General features: G+C 55.3%; 2 protein-coding genes across 8 annotated transcripts; one reads left to right on the top strand and one right to left on the bottom strand.

The window, feature by feature from the left end:
- Window positions 1–926: 926 nt before the first annotated feature.
- On the bottom strand, window positions 927–6,656 carry THPO (thrombopoietin). Of its 4 annotated transcripts, XM_080651924.1 has the most exons (7): window positions 6,529–6,603; window positions 4,978–5,165; window positions 4,613–4,740; window positions 4,276–4,362; window positions 2,643–2,810; window positions 2,329–2,409; window positions 1,727–2,212 (listed from the first exon to the last, which is right to left on the bottom strand). In XM_080651924.1, exons 2-7 carry the CDS (start codon window positions 4,988–4,990, stop codon window positions 1,832–1,834), a joined length of 858 nt encoding a protein of 285 aa, XP_080508050.1. In that variant the 5' UTR covers window positions 4,991–5,165; window positions 6,529–6,603; the 3' UTR covers window positions 1,727–1,831. The 4 variants fall into 4 exon arrangements, with proteins under 4 accessions (XP_080508047.1, XP_080508048.1, XP_080508049.1 ...); XM_080651921.1 differs by having other exon boundaries at window positions 927–2,409; window positions 6,529–6,656; XM_080651922.1 differs by having other exon boundaries at window positions 927–2,397; window positions 6,529–6,624.
- A 1,344-nt stretch (window positions 6,657–8,000) lies between these two features.
- CHRD (chordin) lies at window positions 8,001–18,189 on the top strand. 4 transcript variants are annotated; one of them, XM_080651899.1, is made up of 23 exons: window positions 8,003–8,952; window positions 9,176–9,279; window positions 9,750–9,879; window positions 10,034–10,162; window positions 10,255–10,354; window positions 10,479–10,566; window positions 11,143–11,284; window positions 11,397–11,537; window positions 11,622–11,704; window positions 11,783–11,930; window positions 12,090–12,196; window positions 12,315–12,434; window positions 13,056–13,212; window positions 13,557–13,777; window positions 14,288–14,401; window positions 14,736–15,011; window positions 15,096–15,189; window positions 15,306–15,362; window positions 15,633–15,736; window positions 16,182–16,284; window positions 16,708–16,862; window positions 17,034–17,133; window positions 17,715–18,189. In XM_080651899.1, exons 1-23 carry the CDS (start codon window positions 8,805–8,807, stop codon window positions 17,768–17,770), a joined length of 2,877 nt encoding a protein of 958 aa, XP_080508025.1. In that variant the 5' UTR covers window positions 8,003–8,804; the 3' UTR covers window positions 17,771–18,189. The 4 variants fall into 4 exon arrangements, 2 of the variants coding, with proteins under 2 accessions (XP_080508026.1, XP_080508025.1); XR_013959715.1 differs by lacking the exon at window positions 16,182–16,284 and having other exon boundaries at window positions 8,001–8,952; window positions 17,718–18,189; XR_013959716.1 differs by lacking the exon at window positions 16,182–16,284 and having other exon boundaries at window positions 8,001–8,952.
- Window positions 18,190–19,852: the final 1,663 nt, after the last annotated feature.

Raw genomic sequence — 19,852 nt, 5'->3', positions numbered from 1 at the left:
CTAGGGTGTTTCTTTCCCTTCTCACAGTCTGTGAAACCTTTGGGAACTTACCTGGCTTCTCCCTCATCTATAAAATAGAGTCACCGGAGCCTTAAAGAAGACCATACAGTTCCTGGCACCCTGACTTTCATCCTGCTTTAGCATGCCTCCAGTGATCCTAGGTATTGGCGGCAGTGTTTGGAACTCTGGGTTCCTGGCTCCTCTGCCTACGCTGTAGACGTGCCTCTCCTGTCCTAGCTGCTCTGGGTGCCAGAAGAAAGAACTGGCATACAGTTGAATAGAGATAGGAACTTCCTTGTCGTAACAGTTTTTTGTTTTGTTTTGTGTGAAGGGAAGAGGAGACAGGATGATTTGGGAATGGGTTAGATATTCAATAGGGACCTTTTGGTGGGGAGGGAAGAGGAGGAACTTCCATTAGTTTTCCCTACAGGAGCCTCTGGAGGTAGTGTTGACCTTTGCAGTGGAGATTTGTCCTGGGCAATATAAACCTCCTCTCCCTTAGCACCAAGATGGCATTTATGGGCAAAGCCCCATAAGCCTGGCTTTTTTCTCTAGAAATCCCCTAGCAGAGTTTATGGTGGTCACACAAAGCTGCTTTTAGATACTATTTACCTCTGGGTATTGGGAAATGAGCCTTCAACTTGTACTTGAGTTGTAACTTGTGTCTCCTGCTGTGTGAGCCCTAGGAGACTGACTCATGCCACTTCCTGCACTTCCCCCTGACCTCCACAGGAGGGAGGCAGGACCCCAAGCTTGGCGAAGCTTCCTGCTGAGCTGCTGAAGCTCTGGCTGTTTGCTCAGCTGTCACTTCCAGGTCTTGTCTTGCCTGAACTGTCTGCTCATCCTTACCTGAGGTGTGAGGCACTCCTAGGCTTCCTGTTAGCTTTTCTTTTCTTTTTTTCTTTTTTTTTTGTTTTGTTAGGGAGGGGCAGAACTATTGCCCTCTGAGAAGAATATCTTTTTCTTTTCAGTTAGCTTTTGGGTACTTAATTTATTCTTTATTTATACAGGCTCAGACAGTCTTTCTGGGAGACAACGTCTCATTCATTTCTTAGGGGTAAGGATCTCCTAAGAAAAGGAGATCAGAATGCCATTGAGAATGAGGTAAAGGGTTATGGTAAAGAGACTAACCTTAGCTCTGAGCAGAAAACCAAAGCTCGCTTTTCTGTTTTCTGACATAAATTAGTCTCTACCTTTGTTCAGAGGACAGGCCAGTCCAGGCCTTTAAGGAATTATCATACGAAAAAGCATATAGAGAATTCATAAGTTGTAAATTTGTACAGAAAATAGACCAACGATAACTAGCTGCTCTGGTGAATATTATTGATAGGTTAAAAAAATAGCTTTTCTGCCCAGCCGGTGTGGCTCAGTTGGTTGAGCATCATCCCATGCCCCAGGAGGTTGCTGGTTCGATTCTGGTCAGGGCATATGCCCAGGTTGGGTTTCAGGCTCCATTCCCAGTAGGGGGCATGTAGGAGGCAGCAATCGATGTATCTCACATCAATATTTCTCTCCCTCCCCTTCCCTTCTCTGAAATCAATAAAAACATATTTTAAAAAATAGCTTCTGGTGTTTTAAACAGTGAAAAACGACCCCCTTTCTGTCCTATGTATCTGCCTTTACCAGGGCTGTGGGTTCCAGGGAAAGCAGGAAACCTGGTGGAGCTGCAGTTGTCTCCCGGGCCACTCCTCCCGGTAAGAGAATTACAATGGGAGACACTGCTGGTATGAGCAGTGCCTGAGCACCTTACTCCTCCTGAGACAGATTCTGGAAGTGGGGGTGCGCCATCGCTAGTAGAGGACTGGTGGGGTTGGGTATGGCAGCAGAGGGGTCAGGAAGTGGGAGTTGGAACTGGGCCGTGGGGGTGGGCATGGTGGGTGAAGGAGAGAAGAGTGTATGTTGTCCAATGGGAGGAAGGGTTAGGGAAGAATATCCAGGCTGGAGGTTGGGTGGCAGGGAACCCATGTCCAAAGTTCCTGGAGGAATATTCAGGGCTCCTAGGGCCCTGGGTGAGGGTCCAGGAAAGAGTCCATGAGTTCCATTCAAAGGTCCGTGTGTCCTGTTCAGTTGTCCAGGGATTTGGTCTAGGAACCTGGAGGTTTGGTTCAGCAGACCAGGCCTCTTGGCTCTGACTCCCTGTAGCCTCTTCAGAAGTCCAGAGCCAGTAGTTTTGGCCAGGACACTGGAGTTCGTCTCCAACAGTCCAGAAGTCCTGTTTGGAAGCTTGTTCAGTGTGAGGAGTAGAGAGGTACTGTGTGGGAGCGCTGTGGTGGGTAGGGCCCGCTTGGCACAGAGGGTGGGCCCTACTGCATGCAGCAGGAAACGCACCTTTCCTCGGAGCAGTTGTTGGAAGCTCAGGAAGATGGCATGGGGATCTTTGTGAGCTGTGGTCCTGCCCTGTGGAGGAAGCTGAGGGCAGAGGATGGGCCTGAGGCCAGAGACCTGGGCCAGATCTCATGCCTCCCCTGTCTATGTGGGAAGATAGGGTACCAGCACCCAGGCTTTATGGCTGGGAGGGAGCATTCCTTGGGAGGTCATCTCTTCTACCTCAAGATTCTTAGAATTCCTCTTCCCTCAGGCCTTCTAAGGACTGAGTCAGAAAAGAGGGACATTTCCTATAGTTCCCTTGACTGGGGACTTACCTGGGTTCCAAGGAGGCCCTGCAAGGCCCCAAGGAGGAGGCGAACTTGTCCAGAAAGCTGCCCCAGTAAGAATGAGAGGCAAGTGGGTCCCAGTTGTCCCCGTGCTGCCATCACTCCCTCCAGCAGGAGGGTCGTCGCCCCCAGAACGTCCTGTGCCTTGGTCTGCTCCTGGGAAAGAGATGGACGAGAGAAGTGCACTGCTTCAAAGGGCATGCTAATAGCGGGTGGGAAGCTTGGAGGAGTAGCCAGCAGAATGAATCATAGAAGCTGAGAATTGGACAGGACCAAGGTCCCACCCAGCACAGGAATTCCTTCACAGTCTCCCGACAATTGGTCATCAGCCTCTGCTTGAATAACTCCAGTGTCCGGTAACCCTGCCTGGTCTTACACTTACTTTCAGTCAGAAAAGCTCTTTTTCTTTCTTTCTTACATTATACCGAAATCTACCCTTTTATGCCGTTTACCTCTTGGTTCTAGTGCTGCAAATCTCTTTCTGCTACAAAATCTTAGGATCATGTGATTCTTTTTTAACTGAATATATGATGAAACCATCATAAAGAGCATAAAGATGAAAGGAAGGGCTTGCTGGTACGTGGCAGAGCTGGAACTGAGGGCTCCCTAGGAGCTGCCCTCCCCTAGCCCAGCCCCCTAGGACCCGAAGGGAGAATGAGATTCCAGGGGTCTTGAGGATAGAAGAGTTAACCTACCATGGAGTGCTCCTTCCCAGTGGTTTCCTGAGCCTCCGACTAAAGCTCCCCATGCTATACCATGAGACTGCCACTTCGTCCAAGCTAATCAGACAGGCTTTTTATTTTTTTTCAACCATTCCTCATATAACATGTTTTCTAACCTCTTACTCTTCAGGTTGCTTCCTCCTGGGTACATGCTAGTTTAATAGGTCCTCTGAATAAATTAGTGTGTGTCTAGTACTTAGTCCAGTATTTTTAAGTGCAGTCCACTCGGAATTTTATGGGAATATTTCCACATTATTGGTGCTAAACATTGAAAGCTACCCAGAATTACTAGGTTTTTAAATAGCTGCCTCAATAATGTTGTTACATGTGAAGTTTGGGGTCAACTCAACCCTCCTAGATCCTTTTCATAGTAAATTCTAGGGCCAGAAGTTTATATGAGGGAAGCAGGGCATTGTGGCCTGCAAGCTGGAATAGGACTTTACTCAAGTACTTTGCACATGTAGAATTTTTTATATATCTCTGTTAAATTCCACCATGTTTTGAACCGCGCCTTTCAGTGATTTGAATTTTGATTCTGTCTTTTGTTATTTTTGTGGTGGTTCCCAGCTTTGTGTCATCTGTGGATGACAGATCAGTCTTACTTATTCATGCCAATTTAAGAAGCTTGAATTGGAATAAGTCAAAGGCATGGCCCATGAGAGACCTTTATCCAGCTTTTCATGATGTTCAGCTTTGAATCTATTTAACACACTGGAACTGCAAGCCATCATCTTGTCCAGAGGATAGTATCACAGTAGAATGTAGATTGGGTTAGAGTGGCCAAGCTGAAGATGAGATATTTTCAGAGAACTCAGGAATTTTAAAGAACCCACAGGAAGCAATAGGAAACTGATGAAGATAGGACTTAGAGAAACCCAGGGAAGGGGTGGCTTTCTTACCGTCTGGGTTTTCCATTCTCCCAAGCTAAAGTCCACAGCAGGCAGCAGGACAGGTGTGGACAAAGGGTTAATGTCTGGGCACTGGCTCTGTTGAAAAAATTGGTGGGAGAAGGGGAGAGAAAGGAGGGGGGGGGGGCATGGTAACCTAATGACTAAGATGCTTCCATGAGTAATAGGTCCAGATTAGCTTTTAGAGGAGAGCTTGATTGCAAATCATAATCCTTGTCAAGGTCATGGTCTTACCAAAGACAATATTGGAAGAACAGTGATTGGATCAGGGAGTGAGGGTATCTTACCAGTTAAACAGACAGAGGGGACAGTGTTTGGGGGTTCTTACCAGTCGGCCGTGAAGGACATGAGAATCACGAAGCAGTTTATTTAGCAGTCGGGGGTCACAGGCAGGAGGAGCCGGGCTAGACCGGGTCAGTCGTGCAGTTAGGAGAAGCATGACCACGAGGAGCGGTTCTTAGATTAGGAGAGGCGAGGTTGAAAGGGGTGGATAAGGAAGAAATCATTGTTGGGTGGTGGTCCAGGAGTTCCCATTTAGGACTCAGACCTGAAACCCATGGAATCTGCCACTCAGATGCCTCATTCCTCGGAAATTGGGTTCTCCCAACCCTCTCCCACTGCAGCATATCTTCTTTCTCTTTCCCCTTCTACCATGCTCTGATTTGGCTCTCAGCCCCTCAAGTTTGTTCTTACCAGTCAGCTCCATTCTGGCCAGGCTGTCTGGTTGGAGTGGCTCCCTGTATGGGGCCTCTGCCCTGAATCCTTCCTGGGGCCATGGAGGCGGCTTGGGCTCTTGCACTTCTGGGCAGAGTGGGGTGGGGCACTCAGAGTTGGGTGGGGCACGGCACAGGTGGGCTGAGGAAGAGGGTCTGGAATCTATCCTGCAAGTGACAGGAGTAATGAACACTTATTCAAGGTTTAAGGAAGAGACTCTGGCTGGGGGAACAGATGCTGGGAGGGCTTGCCATGCTGACCAGCCTAGACCTGCTAAAGCTCTGAGTGCTCCCACGTTTTCTTGTGATTGTAGCATATGGTGTATGGTGTCTCCTCTTTGTCAAGGTTTCTCAGTGTCTCAGTGTCTTCTGCCGAGAGCAGCAGGACAGGATATGTACACAAACACACATCTTAATGGGCCTCAAATTCTGAGCAACCTTGATTGTTTGGTCGGGTAAAATCTGGAATGGGGATAGAGAATGGAGCACTGTGACACAAACCTGGAGAGGGGGGAAACCGGAATAAGGCCAGGATGGGGAACTAGCAAATATGTATGTACAATGTATCGAGGGGTAGCTTGTGGAGTGGGGCTGGGAAGTGGAATTAGGCAAAAACAAACAAATAAGCAACACCAACAAAAACCAAAAAATTGGACTAATATAAGTCATTGATTAAAAGATTAAGAGAAGGTGGCATGGGAGAAATTAACCTCTCGTTCTTTCCCTATTTACTCCCACACATAAAGCCTCTTAAAGTTTTTCTCTGCACTCCAAGTTCTGAAATACTGGGTTTCCCAAGGCAAGGAGATAGACTAACATTCCTGAGACTTTCTTCCTGAGGCAAGTTGTCCAGGAATGGATACCTACTGAGTGAGATGATGCCCACCTTACATGGCATACCTCGCCACGGCCACCCACCATATCTCATAGCCCATACCTTCCTCCCTGCCCCCTTTTCAGACCCCTTCCGGTTCCTTCACAGGACCCCCCACATGGCTTCCTCCTTCTTTCACAAGTTGTGCAAAGAGGCCTGCACCTGTTTCAATATTGGGATTTCCTATAGGTCTGTCAACATGCAGGAACCCTCCTCCCATCACCCTCTCTCCTTGTGCCCTGGCTTGCCTGACGCAGCTTCCCAGCCCCTGGATTCAGAACCTTAAGCTAATTAGGAATGACTGGGTAAGAATGAAGATTTGAGCTGTGTCCACCTTGGCGCTGTGTTTCCCAGTTCCTAATAATATACTTCCTTTCTCATCCCCCCGCCACCCCCCAGCCCATGTCTCCTTTTCTTAGTGCCCGCCAGGACTGTGCTGTATTCCACGAAGTCTGTGATCAGTCCCTCAGAACCCAGCACCCCACCCCCTACCCCTGCTCTGTCCTACTCCTCCCATTCTGGGAAGGCCACACGCTTCTTGACAAAGGTCAGTGCCTGTAGGTTCCAGTTTGCCCGCCCCTCCCCCAGCTGAGAGCCCAATTCCTCTTTCCTATCCTTCCTACCCTCACTTAACTGCAAACCCTGCTTGCCACTCACCGGGTGGAGAAGGGCTCCAGGACCCAGGTGCAGAGCAGAAGGCACTCTGGGGAGCAGATGGGTAGGAAAGCTTGTGGCGTTGGGGCATAGCCCCTTCCCAGCAGTGGGGTCACACGCCTGCCTGGGCCACTTCTGCCCAATCAGAGAGCAGGGAGCCACCAGACACTGCGGAGGGCCCCCGGAAGTGACGCCTTCTCCTCCCACCCTCACTGGACCTGGAGCCCCTGCCTGGACCATGGTCTACTATCAGAGCCCAGCTCCTCCACCCACACACACCACCTTGGAGGATCTGTCTTTTCCTAGGAAATGCGCAACCTGGGACCTGGCTGGAGAGGAGATGGGAGGGGAACAGGTTTTTTTCAGGAGGAATCCAGCAGGACATTTTTGTTTTCAGTTCCTGGCTGGCCAAATTTATTTTCCCGAGATACCACACCTGCTGCTGAAATCCAATAAGGCTCCTGCTTTCCTGCTTCTCTCTCCTATAACCCCTAGGGCAGTGGTCAGCAAACTGCGGTGGCTCAGGAGCCGCGGTTTGCCGCTCTGTTGACTAATGAGTTTGCTGACCACTGCCCTAGGGGGTAGTGTCTTATACCCCCTTTCTGAGTGGGAACATGGGTATTGCCTGTATTAGAGAAAGACGCTGTCAGAGGTCAGTGTTATGGGGAAAGGGTTTGGACAGTTTGAAAGGACTGCACAGTGAGGGGGTGTGTGCTGGGGCCCATTGGCTCGGACAGCTAAGCCCACTTCTCTCTGCCAGTGTACTCCTTTGCTTGCCGAGTCTTTCTCCCTCTTCCATCTCCTACCATTCCACATGTGACAAGAGGAATAACCAGGCCCATGTGTCCCAGTCTTAGGAAAGACAGCTGCTATTCCCCCCTTCCCCCAAATACCTCCTGCTGGCCTAGCCCCCCTCTTCCTTTGGCCCTGCCTCTAGTTCCTTTGCTTTCCTCTCAATCCCAGGCTCCCCACAGCCTCTGTCCTCAGGGCCTCCTGGCCTGACCTTGTTCCCATCCCCTTCCCCCCCCCCCCCCCCCCCCCCAGTTCTTCAGGCTCTCTCCTGCTCCTCCTCCCCAGGCAGGATGGGGGGGCTGTCTGCTAAGGAGTATGGCCTAGATCCCGGAATTCTCCATCTCAACCAGATGAGATGCCTCCCAAGATTAGGAAGGAGGGTGCTGGGATGGTTGGGATGGTTGGGATGGTGTGGGTGGGTGGGTGGGAGGGGACAGGGAGGCAGTCATGACCAGGAAACCAACCAAGACAGAGGAGTTTGAGGTGAGTGGAGAGGCTGAGGGTCCCCGAGGTGAAGGAAGAGGGTGAGAAAGCATGTCGGGTGGGGACAATGGTGGTTGGATGAGCTTGAGGACAGGTTACACAGCAGGGAGGGAAACTGTCACAGGCAGAAAGGACACAGTCTATTTCTGGCTAAGTTCCTGTCCTGGTGAACAGTAGAATGAGGAGAGACCTCAGACAAGAGGTGGGGACACAGGCTAGGCAGTGAAAGTGGGTGGGTGGGGTTTGAGAGGTGCTGTGAGCCCAGAGTCAGGGGGAGATCGGTTGACAGACCGCTCCTGACGTTGTCACCCTTAAAGACAAGACTTCATCCTTCCTGTAAAAACCGAATCCCAGCGCAGTGGCCGGCCCAGGCCTCAGGCCTAGCCTTTGCCCCTCCCTGGCCTGGGGTTCTCATCCTGGGCGGGACACGCACCTCCTGCTTGGTCCAGCCACCCTGGGGCCACCGGCAGTGGAGGGGGGGGCTGGGGGGCCGCTCCAGACCTGCCTCTCCTCCCCTCTTCGCGCCCCCTGGTCCCTCCCCTCCCCTCCCCCTCCGCTCCCCTTGGCCCTCCAGCCCCTCCCTCCTCCCCTGCCCGGTCCCAGCCCCTCCCTCCCCTCCCCCACTCGCGATCCGGGCCGCGGCGGCTGGGCCGGACCCCCCGGGCTCAGCCCGGCCCCTCGCGGAGCCACCGCCGCCGCCGCCCCGTTTGCAGAGGAGGAGGCCCCCGGCCGGGGTGCGGAGCACGGGGCATAAAACGGGCCAGCGCGGCGCCCAGGGCACTAGAGCAGCGGACCGCCGGGTCAGAGCCGACCGCTCGCGCTCCTGGCCTCTCTCTCGCCTGGCCCGGCGCCGACTCCGCGGCCGCCCGACGAGCCCCTCGCACTGCCCGGGCCCTGGCCCCGGCCCCTCCGCCGCACCGCCCCCGGCCCGGCCCTCCTCCCGCCTCCCTCCTCCCTCTCCTGCCCCCTCCTCCTCCCGCCTCCCCAGCTGTCCGGTTCGCGTCATGCCGAGCCTCCCGGCCCCGCCGGCCCCGCTGCTGCTCCTCGGGCTCCTGCTGCTCGGTCCCCGGCCGGCCCGCGGCGCCGGCCCCGAGCCGCCCGCGCTGCCCATCCGGCCAGAGAAGGAACCGCTGCCCATTCGGGGAGCGGCAGGTAGGTGGGCGCCCCGGGGAGGTGCGGGAGGGAAGTCCGCTTGGGACCAGTCCGTGCTCGCCCCGAGGGGGCGCGGGCGCAGGTGGTTCGACGCGGCGGGGGCCCGGGAAGGGTGGGCGGGGGTCGAGGCGCGCGGTGCCGGGGACCCAGGGCCCGCTGGCAGCGCCCGGGGCGAGCACAGGCAGGAGCGGGACAGCGGCTGCCAGCCAACCCCGTCCCGCAGGCTGCTCCTTCGGTGGGAAGGTCTATGCCTTGGACGAGACCTGGCACCCGGACCTGGGGGAGCCCTTCGGGGTGATGCGCTGCGTGCTGTGCGCCTGCGAGACGGTGAGTGCCCCAAACCGCCCTGGCCGGGCCCCTCGCGGGCGGGGGAGCACTGGGGTCCTGGGGTGTCGGAGTGGACACGGAGATGGCGAGGAGAAAGAAGCGAGCCTGCAGATATTTGGGGTATTTTCCAGGCGGAGGACTGGGGGAGGAAGCGCCCCCTTCAAGGCTCAGGTGTTGACCATTATTGATCGCCCACTATGTGTCGGGCTGTTTGCCAGCTCCATCTCATCTGTCTCTCACGTATTAACTCCTAGCACAACCCTCCAGGTAGATGCTGTGATTATCCCCACTTTCAGACAGGGACCCCAAGGCCCAGAGAGTGTAAGTAACGTGTCTAGCGTCCCGCAGCTTGTAAGGAGCAGTGTCTGCCTCGGTGGGACCCCACTGCCTTGGTCTCTGACACCCCCCTCCTTGGGTCTTAGGATCGGTGCCTTACACTCACTCAGTTGTTCTGTCTTTTCCGTGAGCAGCCTCAGTGGGGTCGCCGCGCGAGGGGCCCGGGCAAGGTCAGCTGCAAGAACATTAAACCCGAGTGCCCAACCCTGTCCTGCGGGCAGCCGCGCCAGCTGCCGGGCCACTGCTGCCAGACCTGCCCCCCGGGTAAGGCCCGTTCCGCGGTGAGGGGAGGGCGGCAGGGCGGCGTACTTGGTCCTGAGCCCCTCCTACGGGGCGGATGGAGCCATTATAGCGGATGGAGCGGCCAATTGGCCCTCCCAGTGCCCAGCTGAAGCCCGCGCCCCCACCCCTGGCGCAGAGCGCAGCGGCCCGGAGAAGCAGCCCACCGGCCTGGCCTTCGAGTATCCGCGGGACCCAGAGCACCGCAGCTACAGCGACGGCGGGGAGCCGGGCGCCGAGGATCGGGCGCGTGGGGATGGCCACACGGGTAGGCAGGGACCCGGCCAGGACCGGGGTCGTGGTTTTGGCGGGGCCGTCACAGCGGGTGAAGATGTTAGGGACATCTTCCTTCTCTCCCAGACTTTGTGGCGCTGCTGACGGGGCCGAGGTCGCAGGCCGTGGCAAGGGCCCGAGTGATACTGCTGCGCTCTAGTCTGCGTTTCTCCATCTCCTACCGGCAGTGAGAACGGGCAAGGAGGGAGGAAGAGCGGGCTGGGCGCTGCGGCGGGAGAGCTGGGAGAGGCTGGAGGGGCTGCTTCTGGGCCAGGCTCAGAGTCCGTGCTCCCCTTTACCCTCATTCCCAGGCTGGACCGTCCAACCCGAATCCGCTTCTCAGACTCCACTGGCAGCGTCCTGTTTGAACACCCTGCAGCCCCGACCCAAGATGGCTTGGTGAGATGATGCCATTTATGAGTGTTTATCTAGTTTGGACACTGCTGAGCGTGTGCTCTGCATTACCTCCTTTGGTCCTCACAACAGTCCAGTGGGAAGAAGGCACTGATGTTATATGCCCATTTTACAGCTGAGGAAATTGAAGCTTAGTAGCAGAATGTGATTTGCGCAAGGTCACACAGCTAGTAAGTGGTGGAGCCAGGATTTGGACCCCTGGATTCCTTCTTTTTAAAAAAATTATTTTTATTGATTTTAGAGGGGAAGGGAGAGGGAGAGAGAAATAGAAACATCAATGATGAGAGAGAATCATTGATTGGCTGCCTCCTGCACATCCCCTACTGGGGATCAAGCCCACAACCTGGGCATGTGCCCTTGATTGGAATCGAACCTGGGACCCTTCAGTCCGCAGGTGGACACTCTATCCACTGAGCCAAACCGGCTAGGGCTGGATTCTTTCTTAAGCTTCCTAGGAGAGGATGGGGGCTCCTTGCCGTATTCCTTCTTCATCAGATAGGCCTCTTTGCTGGCCTATCCTGCATACTGTTTGAGTAGGGTCTTCTTGTCTCTCTGCTCCAGGTGTGTGGGGTGTGGCGAGCAGTGCCTCGGTTGTCTCTGCGGCTCCTCAGGGCAGAACAGCTACATGTGGCACTTGTGACACCCACTCATCCTTCAGGGGAGGTCTGGGGGCCCCTCATCCGGCACCGGGCTCTGGCTGCAGGTGAGGGGAGCAACAGCCCCTGGGCATGAAGTTCTGTCTTCTTTATCCCAAGGAATGGAGTGGGCTGCGGAGGGGACTTTCTGATGAGCTCTCATGGTCCTCCCTCCCCCAGAGACCTTCAGTGCCATCCTGACCCTGGAAGGCACCCCACAACAGGGCATAGGGGGCATCACCCTACTTACTCTCAGTGACACAGAGAACTCCTTGCATTTTTTGCTGCTCTTCCGTGGGCTGCTGGAATCCAGGAGTGGGGGTAAGTGGGATATTGGGAGGGCATGTGAGAAGGGCAGGGAGAGCACCTGGCTCTCAGAGGTGTCCACATGTACCATCGTTTCAGGACCAGCCCAGGTTCCCTTGCGGCTCCAGATTCTACATCAGGGGCAGCTATTGCGAGAGCTCCAGGCCAATGCCTCAGCCCAGGTGAGTGAAGGTTTGGCTTTTGTTGCCATCTGCTCTGGCCCCTTGCTGCTCCCACCGATTATCCTGCTCTGTCCCCAGGACCCAGGCTTCGCTGAGGTGCTGCCTAACCTGACAGCCCAGGAGATGGACTGGCTGGTGCTGGGGAAGCTGCAGATAGCCCTGGAGAGGGCAGGTAGCCCAGGGTTGCGTATCAGTGGACACATTGCTGCCAGGCAGAGCTGTGATGGTGAGGCAGGGTGGAGCCTGGCACCCTGGGCACACACAACTGAGAGGCATAGACAAGTGCCAGGGGCAGGGCCAGGGTGGATATGGGAGGGATCCTAGGGGCTGGGGGTATGAATGGCCATGGGGCCAGCCTGCCTCCACTTGTCTTGCCCCTCTGCAGTCCTGCAAAGTGTCCTTTGTGGGGCCGATGCCCTGATCCCAGTTCAGACAGGTGCAGCTGGCTCAGCCAGCCTTACACTGCTAGGAAACGGCTCCCTAATCTACCAGGTAAGTCAGGGGCTGCAGGAGGTGGAAGGGCAGTAGAGTGAGGCAGAGATTTGGCCTGCAGTTCAGGCCCCAGGCCTTCTCTGCCACTCCAGTTTGCTCTCCCCAATCTGCCCACCAGGTGCAAGTGGTAGGTACAGGCAGTGAGGTGGTGGCCATGACGCTGGAGACCAAGCCTCAGCGGAGGGACCAGCGCACTGTCCTGTGCCACATGGCTGGACTCCAGTCGGGAGGACACACAGTGAGTGCTGCAGGCAGAGCTGGGCCCCAGGGCCCATGTACCACAGTGTGGGGGTTGTGGGAAGCTAAGTTGGATGAGCAGATAGGTTCAGCATTCTTCACTCATTCACAGGCTCTCTCATTGATACACTGATTCACTGGACACATTTTTAGTGAGACTTAGGCCAAAGAGTACAAAGGAAATCAGATATGGCCCCTGTCCTCAGCAAGCTCATGTCAAACGAGAGGAGTAATACAGGGAGACCAGTGCAGGAGATCATATACTAATTGTGAGAGCAATGGCTGCCACTTATTGAGCCTTTCTAGGTGCCACATACTATACTGATTGCCTTACTTATATTATTCTTGGCCCTCACAGTACCCGTTTTAGAGATGATGAAGTGAATGGTCAGAGGTTAACTCTTCAAGGTTATTATATAGGTAGGAAGTGGCAGAGAAGGGACTTGAACCTGGGCCTGCAAGGTTCTTATTCAGTGTTACTGGTGTGGGGAAGTGTGTATGGGTGTAGTGGGCACACAAAACATGGAAAGGCTTCAGAATCTTAGGCTTCTGTGAAAGCTGAGGAGGGTTCATGTGGGATCTGGCAGGCTCCAGCTAGGGCTCACCCTTCACTGTCCCCCAGGCCATGGGCGTCTGCCCTGGGCTGGGTGCCCGAGGGGCTCATATGCTGCTGCAGAATGAGCTGTTCCTGAACGTGGCCACCAAGGACTTCCCAGATGGAGAGCTGCGGGGGCATGTGGCTGCCCTGCCCTACAGTGGGCACAGCGCCCGCCATGACAGTGAGTGCCCCACGGGTTTGCCTGCCCTTTGCTGCCCTCTAATCAGTGACTCAAGCACATAAGGGATGGTGTCAGGGTGCTAGAGCCTGATGTGTCTTTCTCTGCCTGAGCTCTAGGTTTGCATCTGGAGATGTATAGGTGGGGATGTAAAGGGTGGCCCTCCTGGGAGAACCTCCCTGTTGCGGTGGTGCAGGGGTCTAAAACTTGCTGCTCCCCCAGCCCTGGGCCTATGGGCAGTGTCTGCCAGCTCATGGAGTCTGTGCTGGGCAACATGGGAAAGCCGGGATTGAGTGGCTGCTCTAGGCCACCTTCTCATCTGTCACCTCTCCTCTGTCTGGATCCAGCACTGCCCGTGCCCCTGGCAGGAGCCCTGGTGTTGCCCCCTGTGCAGAGTCAGGCGGCAGGGCATGCCTGGCTCTCCCTGGATACCCACTGTCACCTGCACTATGAAGTGCTGCTGGCTGGGCTTGGTGGCTCAGAACAGGGCACTGTCACTGCCCATCTACTCGGTCCACCTGGGATGCCAGGGCCTCGGCGGCTGCTGAAGGGATTCTATGGCCCAGAGGTGAGGATGTGATGGTGGGAGGCAGCTTGGAAAATATCTGCTTTTTAGCTTAAACGGCTGTGTGCGTGTGAGCGTGTGTGTGTGTGTGTGTGTGTGTGTGTGTGTGTGTGTGTGTAAGCAGAGAACAGGCTGCCTGGTATGGCAGAGCTGGCATGGGCTCAGGAGTCAGACAGACCGGGCTGTGAATCTGACCCAGCCTTTTAATATTCATTCTCTTTCCTGCGTCCTTCTCTGGTGGGATCCCTTGAATAGTAGGTAATATCCTGGACCTCCAGAGGAGTAGGTGGGGTGACCAAACCCCCTGAAGTAGATGCGTGGTCATGGACTTGTTGTCAGAGAGACTGGGTTCCTGAGCTCCATACCATTGCTAATGAGCTTTGCATCCTGGAGACCTTATTTAATCTCCCTGGGTCTCAGTTTCCTCATCTGCAAATCGGGAACAGTAGACTCAGCCCTAGAGTGCCTTGTTCCCATCCCTTCTCGGATAAGGCTTATCCTATCTACTCACAGGCCCAGGGTGTGGTGAAGGACCTGGAGCCTGAGCTGCTGCTGCACTTGGCACAGGGCACTGCCTCCCTGCTGATCTCCACCAAGGGGAGCCCCCAAGGGGAGCTTCGAGGGCAGGTAGGCAGCAGTGGGGATGGATCAGAGTTGGGCTGGCACCCTGTGTCTCTGTGTCACTCTGTCTCTCCAAGCCCTGGAGGGTGGAAGTATCACACTTCTTTGCTGCTTGGGAGGATGAAGCCATACAAGGCACATAAATAACAAGGCTGGCAGCAGGCCACCCTGTGCCTGGCAGCGAGAATGATTGCTGGGATGAAGAACATCCTTCTGGGGCACAGGGGCACTCAGGGGATGAGGTGTTTCTGCTTGGCGGGCTGGCCACAGCTGGTTGAGACGCAAGGGGGTGGCGGGGGGGGGGGGGCCGGGCACTGCCTCAGCTCACCTCTCCTCCCAGGTGCACGTCGCCAACCAATGCGAGGTGGGCGGCCTGCGCCTGGTGGAGGCAGGGGCGGAGGAGGCCCGGAAGCCTGGGGCTCCTGAGGCAGTGGGCGCAGCTGCACTGCCCATGCTGCCCGCTGTGCTTGGCCCTGATGCCCCAGCGCCAGTCAAACCTGGCAGCCCCTGGAGAGCCCGAGACCCCAACACTTGCTTCTTCGAGGGACAGCAGCGCCCCCATGGGGCTCGCTGGGCACCTAACTATGACCCACTCTGCTCACTCTGTACCTGCCAGGTAGGAGGCCCTGGAAGGGCAGGGCATACTGGGGCCTGGGTTCTGGGGCAAAGGCTCCAGTCAACCTCCCACCTCTCCCTGCAGAGGCGGACAGTGATTTGTGACCCTGTGGTGTGCCCGCTGCTCAGCTGCCCGAGTCCAATGCAGGTGCCGGACCAGTGCTGCCCTGTGTGCCCTGGTGAGTGCCATGCAGGGGTGGAGACAGTCATGGGGGCTCCGCCAACGGGGGATGAGGCCTCTAGGAAGGGAAGGAGAGTGTCACCCTCTGCCTTCACTATTTTTTTGGCTCCACAGAGAAACAAGATGTCAGAGACCTGCCCGGGCTGCAGAGGAGCAGGGACCCTGGAGAGGGTGAGCTGGCAGTGTATGAGCCAGGGTGGGGAACCAAGAGGCGCTGTTGGGTGGGACCAGGAGGGGGACAGTAGGGTAGAGTAGATGTGGGTGGGTGAAGGCTGAGGGATACAGATTTCAGTGACACCTGATAGGCTTCATTAGAGTGACTGGCCCAAGAATGGGCCCAGGGGTTAGAGGGTGTGGGGTTGGCCTGAGCCTGAAGCCTTGGTTTTTGGATCCAGCCAAGGAGCTCAGTACTAATGGCAGCTGGCCACTGTCTGCCACCAGGCTGCTATTTTGATGGTGACCGGAGCTGGCGGGCAGCGGGTACCCGGTGGCACCCCGTCGTCCCCCCTTTTGGCTTAATTAAGTGTGCCATCTGCACCTGCAAGGTATGGCTTCCGGTCTTCCCCAGTGCTATAACCCCGGGGGGCTGCAGAGATGGGAAGGGGGCTCCAGGAGAGGAAAAGCCCAGCCTTGGTGAGGGGGCCTCAAAGATCAAAATAATATGGGCAAGTCCTTTGGGCTTTGAGAGCTGGCTTCCTGCAGGAGAAGGGCAAGGGTGACCTGTGTGAATTCTGCCAGCTGACTCTCTCCATGTAACCCGGCACTTCCTGTGCCCCCGCCCCCGCACTGCACTTTCCTCTCCTGTGAGCGGATGTGCTAGCACCTACCTGGCAGGGCTGCAGTGAGGATTTAGTTCAGGTATATAAAGCACCAGCCCAGGGCCTGAGTAAAAGGCCATGGATATATTACTCGAGGTATGCGGAAGGAGAGGGAGGAAGCAGGAGTGCTCCCCCTCCTTCCTAACACCCCTCACACAATGGATCCCTACAGGGGGACACGGGAGAGGTGCACTGTGAGAAGGTGCAGTGTCCCCGGCTGGCCTGTGCCCAGCCTGTCCGCGCCAACCCCACTGACTGCTGCAAACAGTGTCCAGGTGAGGGGCGTGGGCACTGAGGCCTCTTGGGGCAGATAGGGCCCTTCACGCCTTGTCCTGGGTGAGGGGATGCACAGTGAGGGTGGATGGAAGGGACTTCTCAGCTAATTCAGCATTTCCTGGGCACCACTCTGTGCCTAGTCTGGAGCCAGGGTTCTAAACACAATGGAAAGATGTGCATGTATCAGTGGGCTATGATGGGTTCTAGTTCCTGCCCCATCTATCTATTCATCTATCCACCCATCCATCCATCCATCCATCCATCCATCCATCCATCCATCCATCCATCCAGATTTATCACCTACTAAGGGCCAGAAACTGCTACGTGCTGGAGATTCAAAGACAAATAAAACCTGGGTGGCCCTCATAGAGCTCAGATCTACTGACCTCTTCCTCTTCATCTCCCTCTCTCCCTTCCAACAGTGGGGTCAGGAACCCACCTCCACCTGGGGGACCCCATGCAGGCCGATGGGCCCCGGGGCTGCCGGTTTGCAGGGCAGTGGTTTCCGGAGAGCCAGAGCTGGCACCCCTCAGTGCCCCCTTTTGGGGAGATGAGCTGTATCACCTGCAGATGTGGGGTAAGTGAGGCGTGGGGGGCTGTGTGAGGTGGGCATTGGAGGCCTGACCTGGACTAGGGCGACCTTCCCAGGGGGGCCAGGCTCCTTGGGGGCAGCCCTCCCTAAAGAGGCTGAAGGCTGCTGTGCCCCGTGCCTCTGGGGACCCTCAGGATCTGCTCTGTCCTGCCTCAGGCAGGGGTGCCCCACTGTGAGCGAGATGACTGTTCGCTGCCACTGTCCTGCGGCTCAGGGAAGGAGAGTCGCTGCTGCTCCCACTGCACGCCCCGCCGATGTAAGTGAGGGGACCCAGGGGCAGCACTGACCGTGGGATGCTGAGGAGGGAAGGGAGCACCGCTGTGTGCCGGGGACAGTGCCCTCTGCTTCACAATTGCCACTCTATTCTGCCCTCACAGCTGACCTGGTGGGCTTGTTATTGGTAATCTTTCATTTTTGTAAAAAAATATGTTTTTATTGATTTTTAGAAAGAGAGTAAGGGAGAGGGAGAGGGAGAGAGAGAGAGAGAAACATCAATCAGAATCATTGATTGGCTGCCTCCTGCATGCCCCACACTGGGGATCAAGCCCACAACCTGGGCACGTGCCCCAACCGGGAATCAAACCGTGACCTCCTGGTTCATAGGTTGATGCTCAACCACTGAGCCACGCCGGCCAGGCATAATCTTTTCTTTACATATGAGATTTCTGAAGCTCCAAGGAATTAGGCTACTAGGTTAAGGTTACACAGCTGTTCTGTGCTGACTTGCTTAGAAAATACTGACCTTTCTGGGACCAGAACAGGGATACTTTGCTGGGCTCTCTGTGCCACCTCATTTCCCTCCCCCCACCTCCAAAGTTCGCTCCCTTCTGTCCTCAGCAGCCCCAGAGACCAGGACAGCTCCAGAGCTGAAGAAAGAAGCCCGGGGCTCCTAGGGAGCAGTAGGAAGGCCCATGACCAAGAGGATGGGGCCTGGGCTGGGAGAAGGAGTGGCGCCGAGGACCCTGCATCCTCCTGCGGGAAACCCAGTGCCTTTGGCTCCTCTTTTCTGCCTCTTCTCCCTCCCCCACTACCTCTGGGACCACAACTCCACAAGGGGGAGGGGCTGTCAGGGCAGACCAAGGCCATGTCCACTCCAACTCCTGCCCTGTCACCCTCTGGCCTCTGCCTTGGAAGCCCAACCCCTTTCCTTCTGTACATAATGTCACTGGCTTGTTGGGATTTTTAATTTATCCTCACTCAGCACCAAGGGTCCCCCCCCACTCCGCCCTACTTCACTCCTGCTGCCCCTGAGCTGAGCAGAGTCATTATTGAAGATTTTTGTATTTATTAAAACATCTTTTTCAATCTTTGAGCTAAAGGTCTTTCTTTATGGCCAGGGACCCCATGGACAAAGGTCTGAGAGTAGGAGGGTGGAGAGATGAATTCTGGCTCCGGGAGCTTCGCTTGGACCCTTGGGGAGTGGGAAGAGACCTGAGAGGAAGCAGATGGCACAGCAGCTGGCTGGCAGGCCTGATTCCACAGAGAAGCTTGGGCCTGTCTTTGAGGTGGACTAGAGCCTCAAGAACGATGGCACTCTGAAGCAGAACTGAAGTGCGAGTTTGGTTTCCACTAGTGGACCCATGGCTGGCATTTTTGCTGACTCCATGTTTGAAGTTGCTCCAAAAAGAGAAAAGTATAACCAGTCTCTATTTTCTTTATCTAAAATGAGGCAAACACTTCCTGTTGATCTTTCCGGAAACTAATTGCATTCTGGATCAGTTCTGGGGAAATTCTGGATCGGAGTGGATTGGAATCAGCCCTAATCCAGTTCTTGGCTGAGCTTATCTATGTGATGGACGGATAAGGCCCCTTGTTCCTTTCTCCCCTTTCTTGCCACCAGCACCTGGGCACTCCCACGGAACTCACAGGCTTGTGGGAAATAAGAGCGTCAGGATCGAGAGCTGTCAAATACACGCACCTGCAGGCTTGTCTTTTGTATAAACAATGTGGGATGAAATGAGTCTGGAATTTTATGACCTACTGGGGTAGTAGGAAGGGGGAACCAGCGCCTTCTTATTTAGGGATAGGCATGGTGCGTTGTGCTTGAGAAGTTACGGTCTTAGACCATTGAAGCATCAAGTTCCAGTTCTGCTATTAACTAGCTGAGTGATTTAACCTCCGGGAGTCCCTATTTCCTTTCTGTAAAACAGAGATCTCCCTCACAGGATTCAATCTGAGCTTGTGAATCACACGGCTCAGTGCTTGGCATACATTCATTGCAAAGACACTGAAGCTGAGGTAGGATTCCTGGAGCTGGTTTGAAATAAAAGGCAAGGAGAAATCTGGGGAGGAGAGTGGCAATGGGTTTCAACTTTGTTTGGTGTGATAGTCTGCCGAGTGCTCAGGCGGAATGGGGAGGCCAGGCTGGGGATGAGAAGATGATGAGGATGGGAGAGCCTGGACTTGGCCCAGAGCCCTGGCTGTCAGTACGGGTATCAGAGGGTCAGATAGGGAAGAAAAAGCAGCAGGATCGGCATGAGGCTAAGTGCAGGGAACCAAGTACAGCTCCAGGTGTGGTATGATGGAGGATTTAGCCCAGAAATGGATGAGTTGACAGTACTGCCCCTCTGATGAGGGAGTTTGGTGGGAAGAAGGGTTGAGAAAGGAAATTTTGATCCCTAGACTTAACATAAGTTTGCTACTGACACAAGACAAGAGGAAGAGTGCGCATCCACAGGGTGGCTCCATGGGCTCCGAGAAGCAGGGCCTTGCTCCTGGATCCTGCCCCCAGGCACCCAGCAGCATCAGTGGATGTCAGTTGAGCAAAGGAATGAAGAGCTAATGGATCTAGGCAGACCATTGTTGTTCTTAGACCACAGTCCTTGAAACACCTTTCCCCTCACGGGCCTGCATTCTAACCAGAGCTGACCTGTCCCCAGATCCTGGGGACCTGGTATAGTGACTGCAGAGGTCCAGCCCTGGGCACATGGGAGCCACAGGTCAGACAACTTGGAAGCCCTGACTTGCACAGACCT

The sequence above is a fragment of the Plecotus auritus genome (assembly GCF_963455305.1).
Source record: "Plecotus auritus genome assembly, chromosome: 2".
Taxonomy (NCBI): domain Eukaryota; kingdom Metazoa; phylum Chordata; class Mammalia; order Chiroptera; family Vespertilionidae; genus Plecotus; species Plecotus auritus.
Note: the sequence above shows the minus strand (reverse complement) of the source record. Positions and strands in the feature narration are given on the sequence as shown.

Bases quoted from the DNA above. Each gene is read 5' to 3' on its own strand.
- THPO (XM_080651921.1), bottom strand. The intron at 2,811-4,275 runs GTAAGAAAGCCA...TCTCTTTCCCAG, and splicing joins GAGAATGGAAAACCCAGACG to GAGCAGACCAAGGCACAGGA. The intron at 2,410-2,642 runs GTAAGTCCCCAG...CTCTGCCCTCAG, and splicing joins AGGGCCTCCTTGGAACCCAG to CTTCCTCCACAGGGCAGGAC.
- CHRD (XM_080651899.1), top strand. From the start codon at position 8,805: ATGCCGAGCCTCCCGGCCCCGCCGGCCCCGCTGCTGCTCCTCGGGCTC. The intron at 9,880-10,033 runs GTAAGGCCCGTT...CCCCTGGCGCAG, and splicing joins CTGCCAGACCTGCCCCCCGG to AGCGCAGCGGCCCGGAGAAG. The intron at 10,355-10,478 runs GTGAGAACGGGC...CCTCATTCCCAG, and splicing joins TTCTCCATCTCCTACCGGCA to GCTGGACCGTCCAACCCGAA.